Genomic DNA, 15,803 nt, shown 5'->3' with positions numbered 1-15,803 from the left:
AGTATTCCAGGCACAGGAGAGAGTGGCTATGTGGGAGTGGTTTTGGTTCACTTTGTGCAGCCTCTCCCTGAAAAATCAACACAATCAAGAGAGGACCTATTGCTCCAGCTGGACCGTGGCACCTGCACCGAGCCAGGGACGGATAATGGAAATCGCTTGCTTTCAGCAGGATCACAGGCCAGACGGGAGATCTAGCAGTGAGCTCATGCCCGCTGCCCTCTGGCTGGGTGAGCTTTGAGTCACCACGGACGAATTTTAAAGGTGAACAAGCTAGTGCTTCTAAATTGACAGCCAGCTGATAGCAATATAAACACCAGAGAGCTGTGAGAGAGCATCCATTAGACTCCAAATCTCGTTAGCCCTCGCGTGCTCCATTTTTCCAGGTATGTGCTAGGGCAAAGGTCTAAGACCATCTCAAAGAATAAAAGAAAATCCCACTGCTCCCTGGTCCTCACGTCCTCTGGACAGATCAGCATCAAGTAGCGGCCAGGAGCCAGGGGTGAGTTACCAATTACAATAGCTGGAGCACACAGCCAACTCTCAGCTCTTCCCCATCGCCATGGATTAAGCAAGTCAGCGCAGTTTTCTGCTTGCAGTTCTGTAGGTCCAGTTCTCCAACGGAGCCTGGGCACTGCAGGCTGCGGTGCACCTGGCCTTCCGGCCGGCATCTTTCCCCCTGACTGCTAACCCAACTTTTCCAAGGCTCCAGAGAAGCCAGCCCTTTCTCACCTGTCCCGTCCTACCTAGGAGTCTGTGCAGCTCCCCCTCACCACAAGGGGGCGAGCCAAGGCAGACGTTTTTCTCCCTCCCTTTTTCCAGAAGGCTCTGAAGGGCACTCATTTAGGGTTATCTGCTTTTCCCTCTTCCGTGTCAGCTGGACCAACCCGAGCCAGTAGTATTCAAAGGCTTCAGGCTACAGTTCCTAGGGTACTTAGCCCCCATGTGACTGAAAGGGCAAGTTTGGATTTTTACTTTGACACAACGTCCATAAAAACAACAGCACAAGCAGGGTGTAATTGGTACAGCTCTCCGCAGGCTGAGGCAGACAGCCATCTGTGAGTTCGAGTCCAGCCTCGTCTACAAAGTGAGTCCAAGACAGCCAAGGCTCTGTTACACAGAGAAACCCTGTCTCGAAAAACCAAACAAAGAAACCAAAATCTGAACAAATAAAGAACTGTGGTCAGGGGTGTGGTTTTCCTGCCAATTTTTCAGAGAGTGTTCCTGGGGAGCAGTCCTTTGCTGGTACTAGACACGGTCTCTACGGGGCCTTCCATATTCAAGAGGGATCTTTTTTTTTTTTTCAAGTGGGATCTTAGGGGTACATCAGAGTTCATTGGAGAAACGACTACAAGAGAATTTGTAGACAGGAATGATTACTATGTGGAAATAGGTACAAAGATCTAGATAAACAGGCCTAGGCCAGGGTGGAGGTGTACACTGGATGAGGTTTATAAAGGAGGTTGAAAGCTATTCAGTGAGTGGGCATGGGTCTCTGTTGGTAGAGTGTTGGCCTAGCATGCACAAAAGTCCTAGGTTTGATCCCAAGTACCACATGAACTGAGCATGGTGGTGCATGCCTGTAATCCCAGTATGTAGCAGGTGGTAGCAAGGAGACTAGAGGTCTATCTAAGTCATCATTGAGTACATAGTTTAAGGTTAAGGGCAGTCAGAGATTCTGGTAGGGAGGGTAAAATGAGATGGAGGGAGAGGGAGGGAGGGAGAGAAGGAGAGAAGAACAGAGAGACAGAGAGAAAGAGAGATCTGATTTGGGATTCCTACCAGTTGTGGGTTGAGGACAGAAGAGCAAATAAATGGGCACTGTTGATGTGAGACAGGCAAGATTTCTATTCAGAAGTGTGCCATGTGCCACGTCATAGAAGGGAGGAAGAGAGGACCAGATCTTCATGGTCAGTTTGAGTGGAAGACACGTCAGTGCCTGCATTCTCCAACATGGATGCCAAGAGCAAAGACTTCAGCTAGACACCCTGATAGAGGTTTGCAAAACCCAACAGTGCATCCTTGGACCAGAAGTGATCTCCACTGGTAGAAAAGGCATATTTAATGACTTGTCTTTAAAAGGCCACCAATGAAACAGTGACTGCCTTATCACGAATGCCTCCTGGCTGTTAATGAACCATGATCTACCTCATGGACCAGAATTCAGATTGTGAAAAGCAAACAAGATTTTTGTTAATTCTGGTTTAAGTAAAGCTGGCATGTAGCAAAGGCAATATGGTCTTTCAAAAATCATATATATTCCAGGTTTGTGTTTGGACTTAATTAGGAAAGTCCAACTTTTCACAAAGGAAATGCCACCTCAAAATCAGTTGAAGACTAGTTTTAGTTCCATAGCTACTTATATGAACATGGAAGATTCTCTCCAATGTCTCAAAAGCAAGACTTGTTTCAATTTGTGTTCACTGGCCAGGAACAGACAATGGTTAAAGATAAACAAACAAACCACCACCACCAACAACAACAAAAAACCAAGTTGTCTGCATGGTTCTCGATTATGCCACTTTAACTAGGAACACCCCACATACACTGAAAGACACTGCCCTTTACTTACTGAAATACATCTTAGTATGGCGTGTGTATGATTATCAAGTAAGGAAAAAAGTCAGAGAATGAATACGGGTCGGAAGTCTGCCGGAACTCTCAGATTGAAAGGCATAGCATGAACTCCATGACACTACCCAGCCGTCCCTCTTCCAGGACTGCATATTAATGAGCACAACAACAAAACTTTGAGCTAGGGTTTCACTTCTCTGGCAGGCACTGAATGGTCATTGGAACAGAGGTGAGCGCCCTGGTGGAAATTCTACAAGGATCAAGGAAGAGCTTCCTAAATGGGCCATTTATAACTTAGAAATAAAGGCAGCAATAACAAGGTGGTGGGGACTGTTCAGAATTAAGTGTGGGCCTGAAGTGATGGCCTGTGAACCAACCAGAGGCAAGGCAGAGAGCCAGACTCTGGGGGGGTGGGGGTGGGGGGGCAGGCACAGGTGCAGTTTGTGGACCTGAATTTGCTTGACTCTGCTGCTCCCGCCATCTTCCTCACTACCCACACCATCCATGGGCTCTAACACCACAGAGGGGGTAACCTGTAGGTAGCTCCCAACCAGAGCAGGCTAAGCAGGGCCTTCCCTGCAGAGAGGCCCATTGATGGAATTCAAAATTAAATAACCTAAATGCATCCAGCTTCATCTACTGAAAGAGGAATGTGGGCAGGCGTTTTAGCTCATGCTTGGAATCTCAGCACCCAGGAGGCCGAGACAGGAATGCTGTGAATTTGAGGCTAACCTTAGCTAGAGTAAGATGGTCTCAAAAAAGGTAATAAAATATGCGTGCACTGGCCAGTCACAGTGGCAGATGAAAGCTGAGCGCCTGAGGAGACTGGCACACAAGGGAGCTGAAAATTCTATGAAGAACAGTGCCAGACCATTTCCTCACTGTGCAAGGAATTCAAAATACACAAAAGAAGCAGGGTTCAAGCTTGGAGTATTAGACATGTTTAGCATGGTACTATACTCCACATTATCAGTACATATGATGTATAAGTGTGTATAGACATATACTACATGCATGTGCAAATGTGTAGTTATCGTCAGTGTCAGCTGCAGAAGGCATAGTAACCACACAAAAAGAACAACTCTGCTTTCTAAGGAGTCTCCAGGAAAGGGAACCAGTGCTCCTGGGGAAAGGGCAGAGAGCAAGGCTCTGATGCTAAAGTGCAGATGCCTGGGATTTACAGCTATGGCAGGAATCGAGGAGCTAGTCAGATTTGCTACAGCTTGGCACTTGTCACACCTGATCAGCCGACCCCTGAAATAACAAATGACCTATTATTACGAAGCAAAGCAGGAGACCAACACCTCAAAAATATAGACCACCAAGGGGAAATGCAAGAATACAGACAGTAACTGCTAACTAAAGCACTCTGTTGGAAAGTTGCCCATGGCAGCCATTACTTAGTAACTGATTCAGAAGCATCAGTAGATACAAAAGCAAGCAGGTGACAAACACAGCATTTATAAAAGGTTAACATGGCTCCCGTCAGCTTTTTGACTTATGACAGAAGTTATCTTTACAGGGGAGCAACCTGGTCACTCTCCAGTAGCAATCTTCAGGTTTTCCGACAAGTGTGTGCCCAGGTCCAGTGATGAGTGGCATTTTATGGCAGCTGCTCAGAAATATAAAACACTGAAGTCATGAAGATCAAAGAAGAAAGGGCCTGCTTTGAGACAAACTAAAAGCAATTTGTTAACTTGTTGGGACTCTGGCTATATCTGCAAAACTGCAAAGGGTCTCAGAGGTGGACATGAGGTTGTGGGAGCCCTTTGTTTAGTTCACATTATCCTGAAAATTAAATATATTAATCAATGTTATATTATATTATTAAACTATTGTTTAGTCATATATATGGTGCTACATTTGAAAAAACAGTGTAAAATTATAAAAGCCACTTTGAATTGCAAATGAGTAGAGGTCATTGGACATGGTGGTGCACACCTTTAGTCCAAGCACCTGGGAGGCAGAGGACAATGGATCTCTGTGAATTTGAGGGCAGCCTGATTTATACAGTAAGCTCCAGGACAACCAGAACTACAGAGGAACACTTGTCTCAAAAAATATAGAAGAGAAATTTTTAATGACTAATTAAGAAGGTTTTGGGCAGGCATGGTGGCGCACGCCATTAATCCTAGCACTCGGGAGACAGAGACAGGCGGATCACTGTGAGTTCTAGGCCAGCCAGGTCTACAAAGTGAGTCAAAGACAGCCAAGGCTACACAGAAACCCTGTCTCGAAAAACCAAAAAACAAAACAATCAAAAAAAAAAAAAGTTTTAAACTAAACTAGTGTATTAGTCAAAATGATCAGACAAATCTGACCAAAAGGAAACCTAGAAAAACAAAGCAAACAAAAAGTACAAGAAACAACCTGAAACTATATTCTTAAAACTATACAGTAAAATGCTGAAGTTACTCCAGGCTACAAAATACTTGAATAAAGAGTACTCCACCTTCTAAATCACAGGAAATGTTACTTCTCCAGTAAACTTTTTTCTTTCAGTTTTGAGGTGATTCAAGTGCCACTGTATGTAAACAGTAACTGTACAACTGAGCACCTTAAAATCAGTTCTCAAATAATTTGAGTTTGCTATTGGAGTGGACACTGTTAATAATCTAATCCAGATCTGGTCAGACATTTCTTTAGTCGTTAAAGTAGCAGTTCAGTTCTAAGGACCCATGTAAGTATGGAGGGCTGTGACAGAAAGCAGTGAGTCTGTGGTGGTTAGTTACAACGGAAGTTAGGATCTGGCGAGGGAACACCTGGTTAGCAAAGTACTGTCTGGATGTGTCTAAGGGTCTGATCCAGTATCTCAACCTTCCTAACGCTACAACCCTTTAATACAGTGCCTCATGTTGTGATCTTTGTTGCTACTATCAAACTGTAATTTTGCTAGTTATGAATCATAATGTTAATATCTGATATGCAGGATATCTGATATTCAACCTAGTAGTTGAGAACCACTGGCCTCGGCGATAAGAACTTGAATCTGTGGGCTTACAAGTAAAGCTGACTACTCTCACCAACGTGGGTGGCTATCATACAATGTTTTTGTTGTTTATCTTCAGAAGGGGTTTCTTAGCCCAGGCTGGCCTGGAATTTGCTGTGCAGCCAAAGCTGTGCTTGGACTCTGGATCCCCCTGCCACCACATGCTAGGTGCTAGGATTACAAGGTGTGCAACATGGCCGTTGGGTGGAGAGCCTGAATGCAAGACAAGGCAGGCGCAGGTACAGCTTTTTTTCTGGAGCTGGCACTATCAGCACTGGCCACTGCAGTGCCTTGCAAATTGCCATCTCATGCCAGCACGCCAGCCTTTTCAGGTCTCTGGCCTTGGGCTGACTCACTCACTACTAAGCCTTCCCAGTTCTCCAGCCTGCCGACTCTCATGCTCATCTCTCAATCTAGCTTATTGGTCACATGTTTCTGGAGAATGCTGACTCAAATATCCATCCTCTTAAGAGCTAATGAGAAACGAGGCTGGCATTTCCCAATCTTTACACTACTGTAAACGTGAATGTCGGTTCTCCTGAGTCCATGAGCCCTCGTCTACATACCCAACTAAATGCAGATCAAAAATATTCTAAGCCAGAAATAGTGGCACACCTGAACCCCAGGACTTGAGAGGCTGGAGCAGGAATACAGACAAAGCCACCTTGGACTACGTGTCAGGTTAACAGGCCAGCCAGGGCCATATAGCAAGTGAGGTGTAGGACTCATATTTAACATCTATCTGAAGTTGCACCTATGTTGACCATGTACATTTTGTCTCACCTAAAATAATAGTATAACAACTAGCTCTCGGGAGCCAGAGGCAGGAGGATCTCTGAGAGTTCGAGGCCAAACTGGTTTACAGAGTTTCAGGTCAGCCAAGGCTACACAGAGAAACCCCGTCTTCAGGGAAACAAAACAAAACAAAAGCTCTGTAGTAAGAATGGGACAGATCAACTGAGGAGGCACTAGGATGGATGACAACTTTTTAGTCTGTTCCTGAAGGCAGTGAGAACACAATCAGAGTCCACAGCTATCAAAACTAACTATGCTGATAAGGAAGGCTCTTTGCAATAGATTCCTGAGCTTCCTGACAGGTCCCATGACTGACAGTGCTTCCCTGACAAGTCCAAGCCTCTGCCAACCAGTCCTAGAAAGACTCTGAAATCCATCCAGTCAGACCCAGCCAGTGGGCAGATGCTCCGGACTAGTTCTCATTATCATGCTGTAAGGATAAGAACTGTAACGCAATGGGGAGAAACTTCAAAGCAGCCAAAGGCCAGAAGGCACACCAGGCAAAAATGCTCCCAGTGGAGATGCCAGATTTAGGAGATGGTGATGTCCACAGGAGGACCAAACTAAGTGAAGACCTGAAGTCACACGTCCTAGCATGGCAAGGTAGAAAGCAGACATGGTCACAAAGGAAGCATGGCCACAGAATAGGGAAGGCAGAACATTTTCTGTGAAGAATCAGGAGGTATGTTTGTAAGCTTTACAGTGTTCCAAGAAATCCACAGCAAACTGACTGAACTGCTAAATGAGCATAGGTTCAGCATGTGCAAAACTAGACGAACAATGACATGTGCTGTTTCACTGCACAGAACTTGATTTTTGTATTGTTTAAAAATGTGAAGAGTGGTCCAGGCACCGTGGCACATACCTAATCTCAGCACCTGGGAGGAGAGGCACGATCTCTGAGTTCTAGGATAACTGGTTACAGAGAAACCCTGTCCTGAAAACCCAAAACAGGTGGGTGTGGTGGGGCACGCCTTTGATCCCAGTACTCAGGGAGGCAAAGGCAGGTGGATCTTTGTGAGTTTGAGGCCAGCCTGTTCTACAAATCCAGTCCAGGAGAGCCAAACTAGAGAAAACCTGTCTTGAAAAACAAAAGTGAAGACCATTTGTGCTTGCCGTGGCTAATGTGGTCATTGCTCTCCAGCCTGCACTTCAGAACAAACCAGAGGAGATGTGGTCAGGAAGTGAGCATCCTAGCTTCAGAAAGCAATCACTGCTCTGTTTAGGTGTTATATTACCCTTGGGCTGGGAGTGGAAATGCAGAAAATGGTAATTCTACACCAATAAATTTAAGTGCCTTACAATCTTCGGTTACAGCCCAGCAGGCATCCTGCCACTGTGTCCATGTATTGGAATCACGACCCTGAGTCTGGTCTCCTAAATGATACAGCAACCAATTCCCAATGATGAAACAATGTCATCTCCATCTAAGCTTGTAGGAATATTTAAGCCTTCCTGAGGCGCTCTAGGGACTATGACCAAACTTTGTGTGAGGCAGATTAAGACTGGCATGGCAAAGCGATTGGTTAAAAAAAAAAAAAAGTGGTGTATGAAAAATTGAAGGTTGAAGATGGTGAAAACTATGCCATAAGAAACAGGCAGAGACCCTGCCAGAGTCCCAGATGATGATCCCAGGTTGCCAGCGGCAGCTGGAAGCTGCATGTACTGATCTTCAGGCGGTATTAGAAAGTGAGACTTGGAAGCAGCAGAGGAGTATAAAGAAGCATGTATAGTGCTGGATTCAGTGAAGTTAGAAGCCTCAACCTTTTCTATATGGAGTGTTTTATGCATTACATCCTGGGCTCCACTCTACAATTTGTTATTTTTGACCACTGCTGTGTTTAGTAATATGAAAATGTGGTTCTTTTAAAGCAGTTGCATGTATTTTTTGCATAACTTAATGTGCCAAATAAATGAGTTCATCTACTAAATTGTTTATTTCATACTTTAAAAAATATTTTTAAAAAATGAGAACTGCAATGTCAGATGTGTTGAAAATACTTTATAATCAATTTTCTGGAATCCTGCCGTCTAGTACAGGAAAACGTTAACAGGGTGGAACATTTCCGTACTTTTAAACAATGAAACAAAATATTTGACCAGAAGATGGTAAAATAATTTTACAAATATAGATTCAGGCTCCTCATATTTTCTACAGAGCAGCTAGACAATAGAAATACTAACGATGCCAGTAGATCTCAAATGCAAGACCCAAAAGTCCAGTAGTCACTTACATTAAGAGGTTTACCTAAACTATCTGTTAACAGTGACAGCAACAGGCATGAAAGCCGACCTCACTCGTGCATGGTGTCTCTTGGTTAGGGATGGTCCACTGGCCCGAGCTGTCCTCTGGAAACCATCACTCCTACTACTTCTAGGTTTGCATCCAGAAGTCCCAAATCACCACCAACCTCTGTGGTCAATTTCCAGAAAGAAACAGCAGCGCTATTTTCATACGCTTCCTGTGCCGTCTTACACTAACAGCCATAAGGAAGCAGGCAGAACAGCAAATGGAAGCATCCCCCTATCTCACCGGAAATGTGTCGCTCCTCTCCCCTACCCACTGCTGCTGTTTTGAAAGATGCATTTACTGTTTCTTTCTCATAACACACATGATCCACTGTAAAACACATGGGCAACACACCCAACAGCCTACCATGTTTACGGAATAAATACATGAAAATTAAACATGGCACATCACGAAGGAAAATCATGATCTCATTTATTTTCATGACTGCAGGAGGGGTCTGCAAAGGCATCTTCTTCCACGGCATCATCTTTCAAGTCTCACTTATGTCCAGGAAAAGAAGATATGACATGTTCAACAAGCTGATACCCGGCCCCTCTTTATGATCAAAGAGAAATGCCAGTGAGGGGGTTTCCAAAAGAAAAAAGAAAAACAAACAAACAAACAAACAAACAAACAAAAACAACCTGAGATGGGCAAAATCCAAATAAAAGCCAACACTGTGATTGAGATTTTTCTTTTAATATGCCATGAGATATCTTGATTGTATATTTTCCAAAGTACTTTCCAGCCACATCTCCCAAGCATACAAAAGTTTTCTCCCATGTTTGGATGCAGTAAAAGATGCTGGAGTACAGTTCCATCCGCCTCCTCTGTTTGAAAGCAACATAATACTAATGACGTAATGGCGACACGTTCTTATCTAATAAAGAAAAACATCCACAAGTGCCGGGAACCCAGCTCTGAGAGATTTGCACTAATTTTAAACTGAATCAGCTGTGTGTGTGTTTTAAAGGCAGCAGTTTGACTCACAACTTGCTGATCAAACACATTTCTACTGAGGAAAAGGGAGGGGAAAGGAGACTGAATGCTGCGTTTCTTCATTGGCCCCAAAAGTGCTAATTTCACAAAGGGATACATCAAAAGCAAACATGCAATGGTTGTTTTAAATCTTTTACTGCAATACAACAATGAAGTAAACAGTAATTAGACACCTACCAATTTTCCCAAACAAAGAATGTAAACAGGAAAATAATTCTGCCTGTATGTGTACAGCTTTTCAAATCATGTTAGAGGGTATCACATTCAATAATCAGGAAATTTTAAAATAGCAGTAATTATTTTCATTTTAAGAAAAAGTCCCCTTTCTACCCGCCCCCAGCACTGAACAAGAAGAACGGCTTCCTTTGCACCAATTTCATATTTATGTGAAGCAGCAACGATGACCATCAATAATTTGGCATTTCTGTTTATAGATGCCGCAATTAGGTTTTTTTTCCTTTTCAATTTCAAAAAGCCATTATCCAGTGTTGCCATAAAACAGACTGTAGATTCTAGGTAGCAAAGATTCTTTCAGAAACCAAGGTTAAGTCAAAGGAAAGATAAAGCAGGGCATCACACTAAATTTTTGGATCTAGTACACTAGAAACAATGAAACCCAGGAAAAGTTACCTACTGCTTAGAAGAATAAAGACCTGTAACGGTGGATGTTTGGTTGAATAGTATTTTACACTGTGTGGATCTGCAGCATCTGCTAATTGAAGCAGACATGCACTGTATGTATCCCTGCCCTAAATCCTAGCTCCCTCCCTCCCACCCCCACCAACCTACTACCATATACCAAATATTGTGGATATGAGCCCAAGTCACCCCAGACAATCCAGTGAACAAGTTTAGTGTAATGCACTGGTGTGAGTGTGAGGTACAAAAGAGTCCCTTCAGTCTTCATCAAAGTTTTGCTGTAGAAGAAAGTTGGCAGCCAAATTCTCATTCTTCTCACAAGCAAAATATGCTTGAATCACAAGTCCTTCAGGAAATCCTAATGCCTTTAACTGGAAGAGAAAAAAAGGCAATTAAATTAATCAATTATGGTGGATTGTGTCTGCTTTATATACTAGGGATTGGAACATAGCCACTGGACACAGAAAATGCTCATGAAAATTTTACAAGTTCAGCTCCATTTGAATCTGAATTCATTGTTCAACACTCATAGGGGTAGAATACATTTACAATCACCCAAAAGACTCTTTTTTAATCTTCTGAGTTAAGGAAATTAAACAACAGGTACTGTATGTTAAGTACTTTCTGGTACCTATACTAAAAGTCAGTAGCTAACTGTTTTGATTTAAAAGTCTATTAGTGTGTGGAAATATAAATATCAAATGGATTGAGTAAGGGAAAGTTAAGAAAGGGGAAGAACATGTGGAAAGATCTTAACTTACACACCAAGTTTTTCTAAAGTAAATGTTTCATTTCTTAATACAGCTTGTATTTGTCAAATGTTGGTCTCTTGCTTCTTTCAACACTTTATATTAGCAAAGTGGTGATCAATTGTAGTACCACTGCATGATGTATTTATCGTGAAATGACGACAGTGCTTTTTTATGTGTACTTAAATGTATAGTATATTTGAAACACCAATATTAGCTACTTAATCTCATTTATGAACTCTATTAAAATTACCTGAGATCCAATTTTCACTGCTTTTAAAACCTTTAAACACTCAAGTCAACTACCAGCTTACTTTACTACATACAATTATTCTCAGTCAGACGAATATCCTCCCTATCACAATAACTTTCTATTACACATTACTTAAAGATGACTGTTAGGAACTAGAGAAGAACAGAACAACAACAAACCAATTTGGCACAAGAAGTTATTTATAAATTGAAGTAAAAAGACTCCAAAGATGAGCTAGTTATCTATATTGTGCCCAAGTTAAAACTAGGGTAGCTGAAGTAATGGATCAAGAGACTGAGGGGTGGGAGGATCCACCCACATACTTCAAGACAAACTGAAGACTCAAAGACACAAATATGTTACAAATATAAAGACAGAGTGTCATGCAAACAATAACTAAAAGACAACTAGAGTAGCTGTAGTTTTTAGTCAAAACTGTTACAAAGATGGATATTTTTGTGACTTAAAAGGGGGGAGCAAGAAACCATAATTATATATATAAATAACAAGAGGCCAAAAATACACAAAACAAACAAAATATAACACCGAAGAGAAAAGGCAGCAATTCTGCTGTACCTGGAAACTCCAATGCCATCACTATCAGTAACAGTATACAATCAGACAGAGGACAAGGAAGTCACAGACATTAACCAGTACTGTAAGGCAACTGGTCTTAACAGCAGAAGAATGTCTAATAAGAGCAATTACAGTCTCAAACATGTACAGAATGTGCTTCTGAACAAATTGTATACCTTCAACCATTCAGTTCAACAGTCAGGGGAAAAAGAAAAAAACTGAAGATTCAAATTGCGAAAGTAAGAGTAGAATGTAGCAAATATTATTAGTATTTTTTGACAAATAAAAAGTATATGAAGGGGGATGGGGGTGGCACACACCTGTAATACCAGCACCCAGAGAGGCAGAGGCAGAGGCCGAGGCAGAGGCAGGTGGATAGATCTCTGAGTTTGAAGGCAGCCTGGTGTACAGAGTGAGTTCCAGGACAGTCAAGGCTAGAAAGAGAAACTTTGTCTTGAAAAACAAAACAAAACAACAACAACAAAAAAAAACAATGAAGGGGGGGGAGGGGAAGTGTATGAAATAAAATACATAAGCAAACAACTTCCCCAGAGAAAAATGAAGGGCCAGATGGAAACTGGTAAAGCCTATTAGCTCCTTAAAGAATCAAGACCAATTCTTAAATTTTTCCAAAATAACTCCCTTTACTCATTCTGTGGGCCACAGTTCCCTAAAACTAAGACACTCCCACCAGCAGGAAACTACAAAATAATAGTTATGAATATGGTATAGGAACCGTCAATCAAATATCAAGAGATTGAATTAAACAGCATTATCTAATGGTTAGTGCAATTTATCCCAGGATGCCATATTGATTCGATGTACAGACTCAAGTACTTCTAAGAATAAAAGACGATCTTTTAATGAACTGAGAAAAAGTATCTGGCAAATGTACTGCTTGTTATGACAAAAGCTCCACAACCTGACACTGAAGGGTTAACTTCCTTAACCATAAAACTCCATGGGAATAAAGTAACAAATGTGTTCAGCAAGATTTTTCAGAATGTAAGATCAACACACAAAACCAAACTGTACTGTACTTCTATGCAGCCAAAAATGAACATTGTGAAACTATAAAGAACAATTTCCAATACCTTCAAAAAATAGTTCTAGCCGGGCATGATGGCACACACCTTTAATCTCAGCCTTTGGGAGGAAGAAACAGGAGGATTGCTGTGAGTTCAAGGCCAGCCTGGTCTACAAATCCAGGACAGCTAAAGCTACAGAGACAACCCCTGTCTCTCGGGGTAGGGGATAATTCTTAGGAATAAACTCATAAGTAGCAGACATTTTTAATTACTACAGCTCTACACCACCACTGAACATGACTTGGTAAGAATTAAGTTGCTCTCTGAAGGCAGAGGCAAGCCGGATCTCTGTGAGTTCGAGGCCAGCTAGGTCTACAAAGTAAGACCAGGACAGAGAAAACTGGTCTCGGAAAACCAAACAAAATACAAAAGAATTAAGTTGCTTTGTTTTGAGATGATCTCACTACGCAGTGTAGGCTTATCTTAAGACTTGGATTCTACAGCTGACCTGTACTGCTCAGGTGCTGGGATCACATGCTGTTCTATCCCGTGAACCCAACAGATTTAAGATTGCTAACAAAGGTCTCAGTGGGTGAAAAGTGGTGCATCAACAACTCTAGCCCTTGCAGAATGAAGGGAGAAAGATCATGACTTTAAGAGCATCCTCACTTATACATTAAATCAGACCACTTCAGGCTATTATATAGCAAGACTACCTCAAATGACAAACCCCAAACAGAAAGAAAAAAGATATGGAACATGTCTCAAATTCATCTCCAGGCTGAGCATAATAAGGGCTGTAGGCCGGGTGTGGTGGTGCAAGACATTAATCCCAGCACTTGGGAGGCAGAGGCAGGTGGATCACTGTGAGTTTGAGGGCAGCCTGGTCTACAAAGTGAGTCCAGGACAGCCAGGGCTACACAAAGAACCCTGTCTTGAAAAAAACAAAACAAACAGAAGGGCTCTAAACTCAGCCTCTTTAAAAGATATACCCCCAGAAACCTGACAAGCTGATCCTGAGATTTGCACAGAAGGATGGTGGATGCACAATAGACACAAGTTTGGAACAAAGCTGGAGCAGTCCACATCTTTTGATTTCATACTTCCTAGAAATCTGCCATCAAAGCAGTGAGGAATAAAGTACTGGCCTCAATGGCTATGAATAAACAAGGATCAAAGGATTAAAACTGAATCCAAAAAATAACCCCAACACATCCATGCACTGCTGGCTTTTTATAACAACCATAACTTCAATTTTTTTTTTTTTTCAACAAATGGTTTTGGGATACATGGATAGCCACATGCAAAAGGACAGATCCTCACTCATACAGATAGAACTCACAGTGCATCACAGCCCCACACCTAAGAGCGATGTGTGAACTCTTGAAAAACTAGTAAACGTTATTTTCACTTGGATTAAGCAATGTTCTATATAATAGCAGACAAATATATAACAGACAAAAATCACAGAGAAAAAGATAATTTACGATGAGAAATGAGAAACCAATCTAAGTTTAAACTCAGAAGGAAGTTAAATCCAGGCATGGGTGAGTACATCTTTAATTTCAGCTGGAGAGGGGAAAGGAGTCTCCTTAAACACAGGGCTCTCTGGTCACCACCTCAAGACACTGTGTAACAATGTGAAAACAAGGTTTAAAAAAAAAAAATAGCAATCATGGAGAGAAAAGGAGTTACTGATCACAGCAGCACAAATCTAGTTATTGCAGTGCCCAAACTTGCACTGGTCTATTTAGTGAAGGCAAACAAAGTTAAAATAGCCATGCTTCATGTTTTTTGCACAGCATTCCTATATAATTCCCACAGACACTTATTTAACAGTTTGAGGAAAGTAGTGAAGTAAAATTAGAAATATGAATGATTTTGAAGTAGGTGTAATGCTTAGTGTTTTTCTTACATTTTTCACAAATAAAAACTTTAGTCTATTAATATGCATACTTGATTTACTTAACATGGTTCTTTGCTGCTACTGGGGCTAACAAATACAAAAGACAGGGGATGGGGCAGCCACTGGAACAAGGCAACACTGTTTCTGGTGAACAGAAATGCCACAGGTGTATGCCAGCAGGATCCCAGGTGCTAGGGGAACCAAGAAACTCAAATTCTTTTTAACGTAAACTCACCCGTTCTATAGCTTCTTTTTCCTGAGGTGTTACTTGGATGTAGTTCATGTGCCCACTTCCAGCTTCTGCAATTCCTCCTCCTCCTCCTCCACCACCTCCTCCTCCACCTCCTCCTCCACCTTGAGTACCAGCTTCCTGAACTGGTTCATTTAGCATCTGAATAAAATGCTCCTGGTGTTGGCTAATTTGCTGTAGTTGATTTTAAAAACAGAAGAAATGGGACACTGATCATAACTGTCTTCAGGAAAAAAGCAATCAATTCTAAATAAAGTAGGAAAAAGTTAAGCCAGGCATGATGATTTACTTTAATTCCAGCACTTAGAAGGCAAAGGCAGAAGGATCATGTTAGGCATGCCCGAGTCCTATAGTACACTTGAATTTAAATCCAATCCTATCTAAAAGAGCCAGAAAGAAAAAATTTAAGTGATTTTTAAATATTATTCTTAAAGAAACAGAACAGTTCTGGAAGGTAAATGGAGAATGCAAATTTTTTAAAAACATTCCACTCACCTAAATCAACATCAAAAAGCTACCATGGGCTTAGACACAGAAGAGAACTTCTTTTTTGTGTCTCTTTACTTTCCACACTTGCAGGCCATTCTGTGCTGTACAAAACTCAGGTATTTCCAGGTCTGAGCATGAAATATGCCCACAAGAGCTGGGCGTGGTGGCACATGCCTTTGATCCCAGCACTCAGGAAGCAGAGGCAGGCGGATCACTGTGAGTTCGAGGCCAGCCTGGTCTAAAATGTGAGTCTAGGCTAGCCAAAGCTA

General features: G+C 41.9%; 1 protein-coding gene across 1 annotated transcript in view; it reads right to left on the bottom strand.

Annotated features, from left to right (window-relative positions):
- Window positions 1–9,763: 9,763 nt before the first annotated feature.
- Rad23b (RAD23 homolog B, nucleotide excision repair protein) overlaps window positions 9,764–15,803 on the bottom strand; it is a 40,558-nt gene continuing 34,518 nt past the window's right edge. Inside the window, exons 9-10 of the mRNA XM_051162176.1 lie at window positions 15,031–15,219; window positions 9,764–10,654 (exon numbers count right to left, since the gene is read on the bottom strand). Coding sequence (XP_051018133.1) covers window positions 10,541–10,654; window positions 15,031–15,219 — 303 coding nt within the window. The 3' untranslated portion in view covers window positions 9,764–10,540. The remainder of the gene's footprint in view (window positions 10,655–15,030; window positions 15,220–15,803) is intronic.

Source organism: Acomys russatus, chromosome 2 (genome assembly GCF_903995435.1).
Source record: "Acomys russatus chromosome 2, mAcoRus1.1, whole genome shotgun sequence".
Taxonomy (NCBI): domain Eukaryota; kingdom Metazoa; phylum Chordata; class Mammalia; order Rodentia; family Muridae; genus Acomys; species Acomys russatus.
This window is presented reverse-complemented; position numbering and strand designations above follow the sequence as displayed.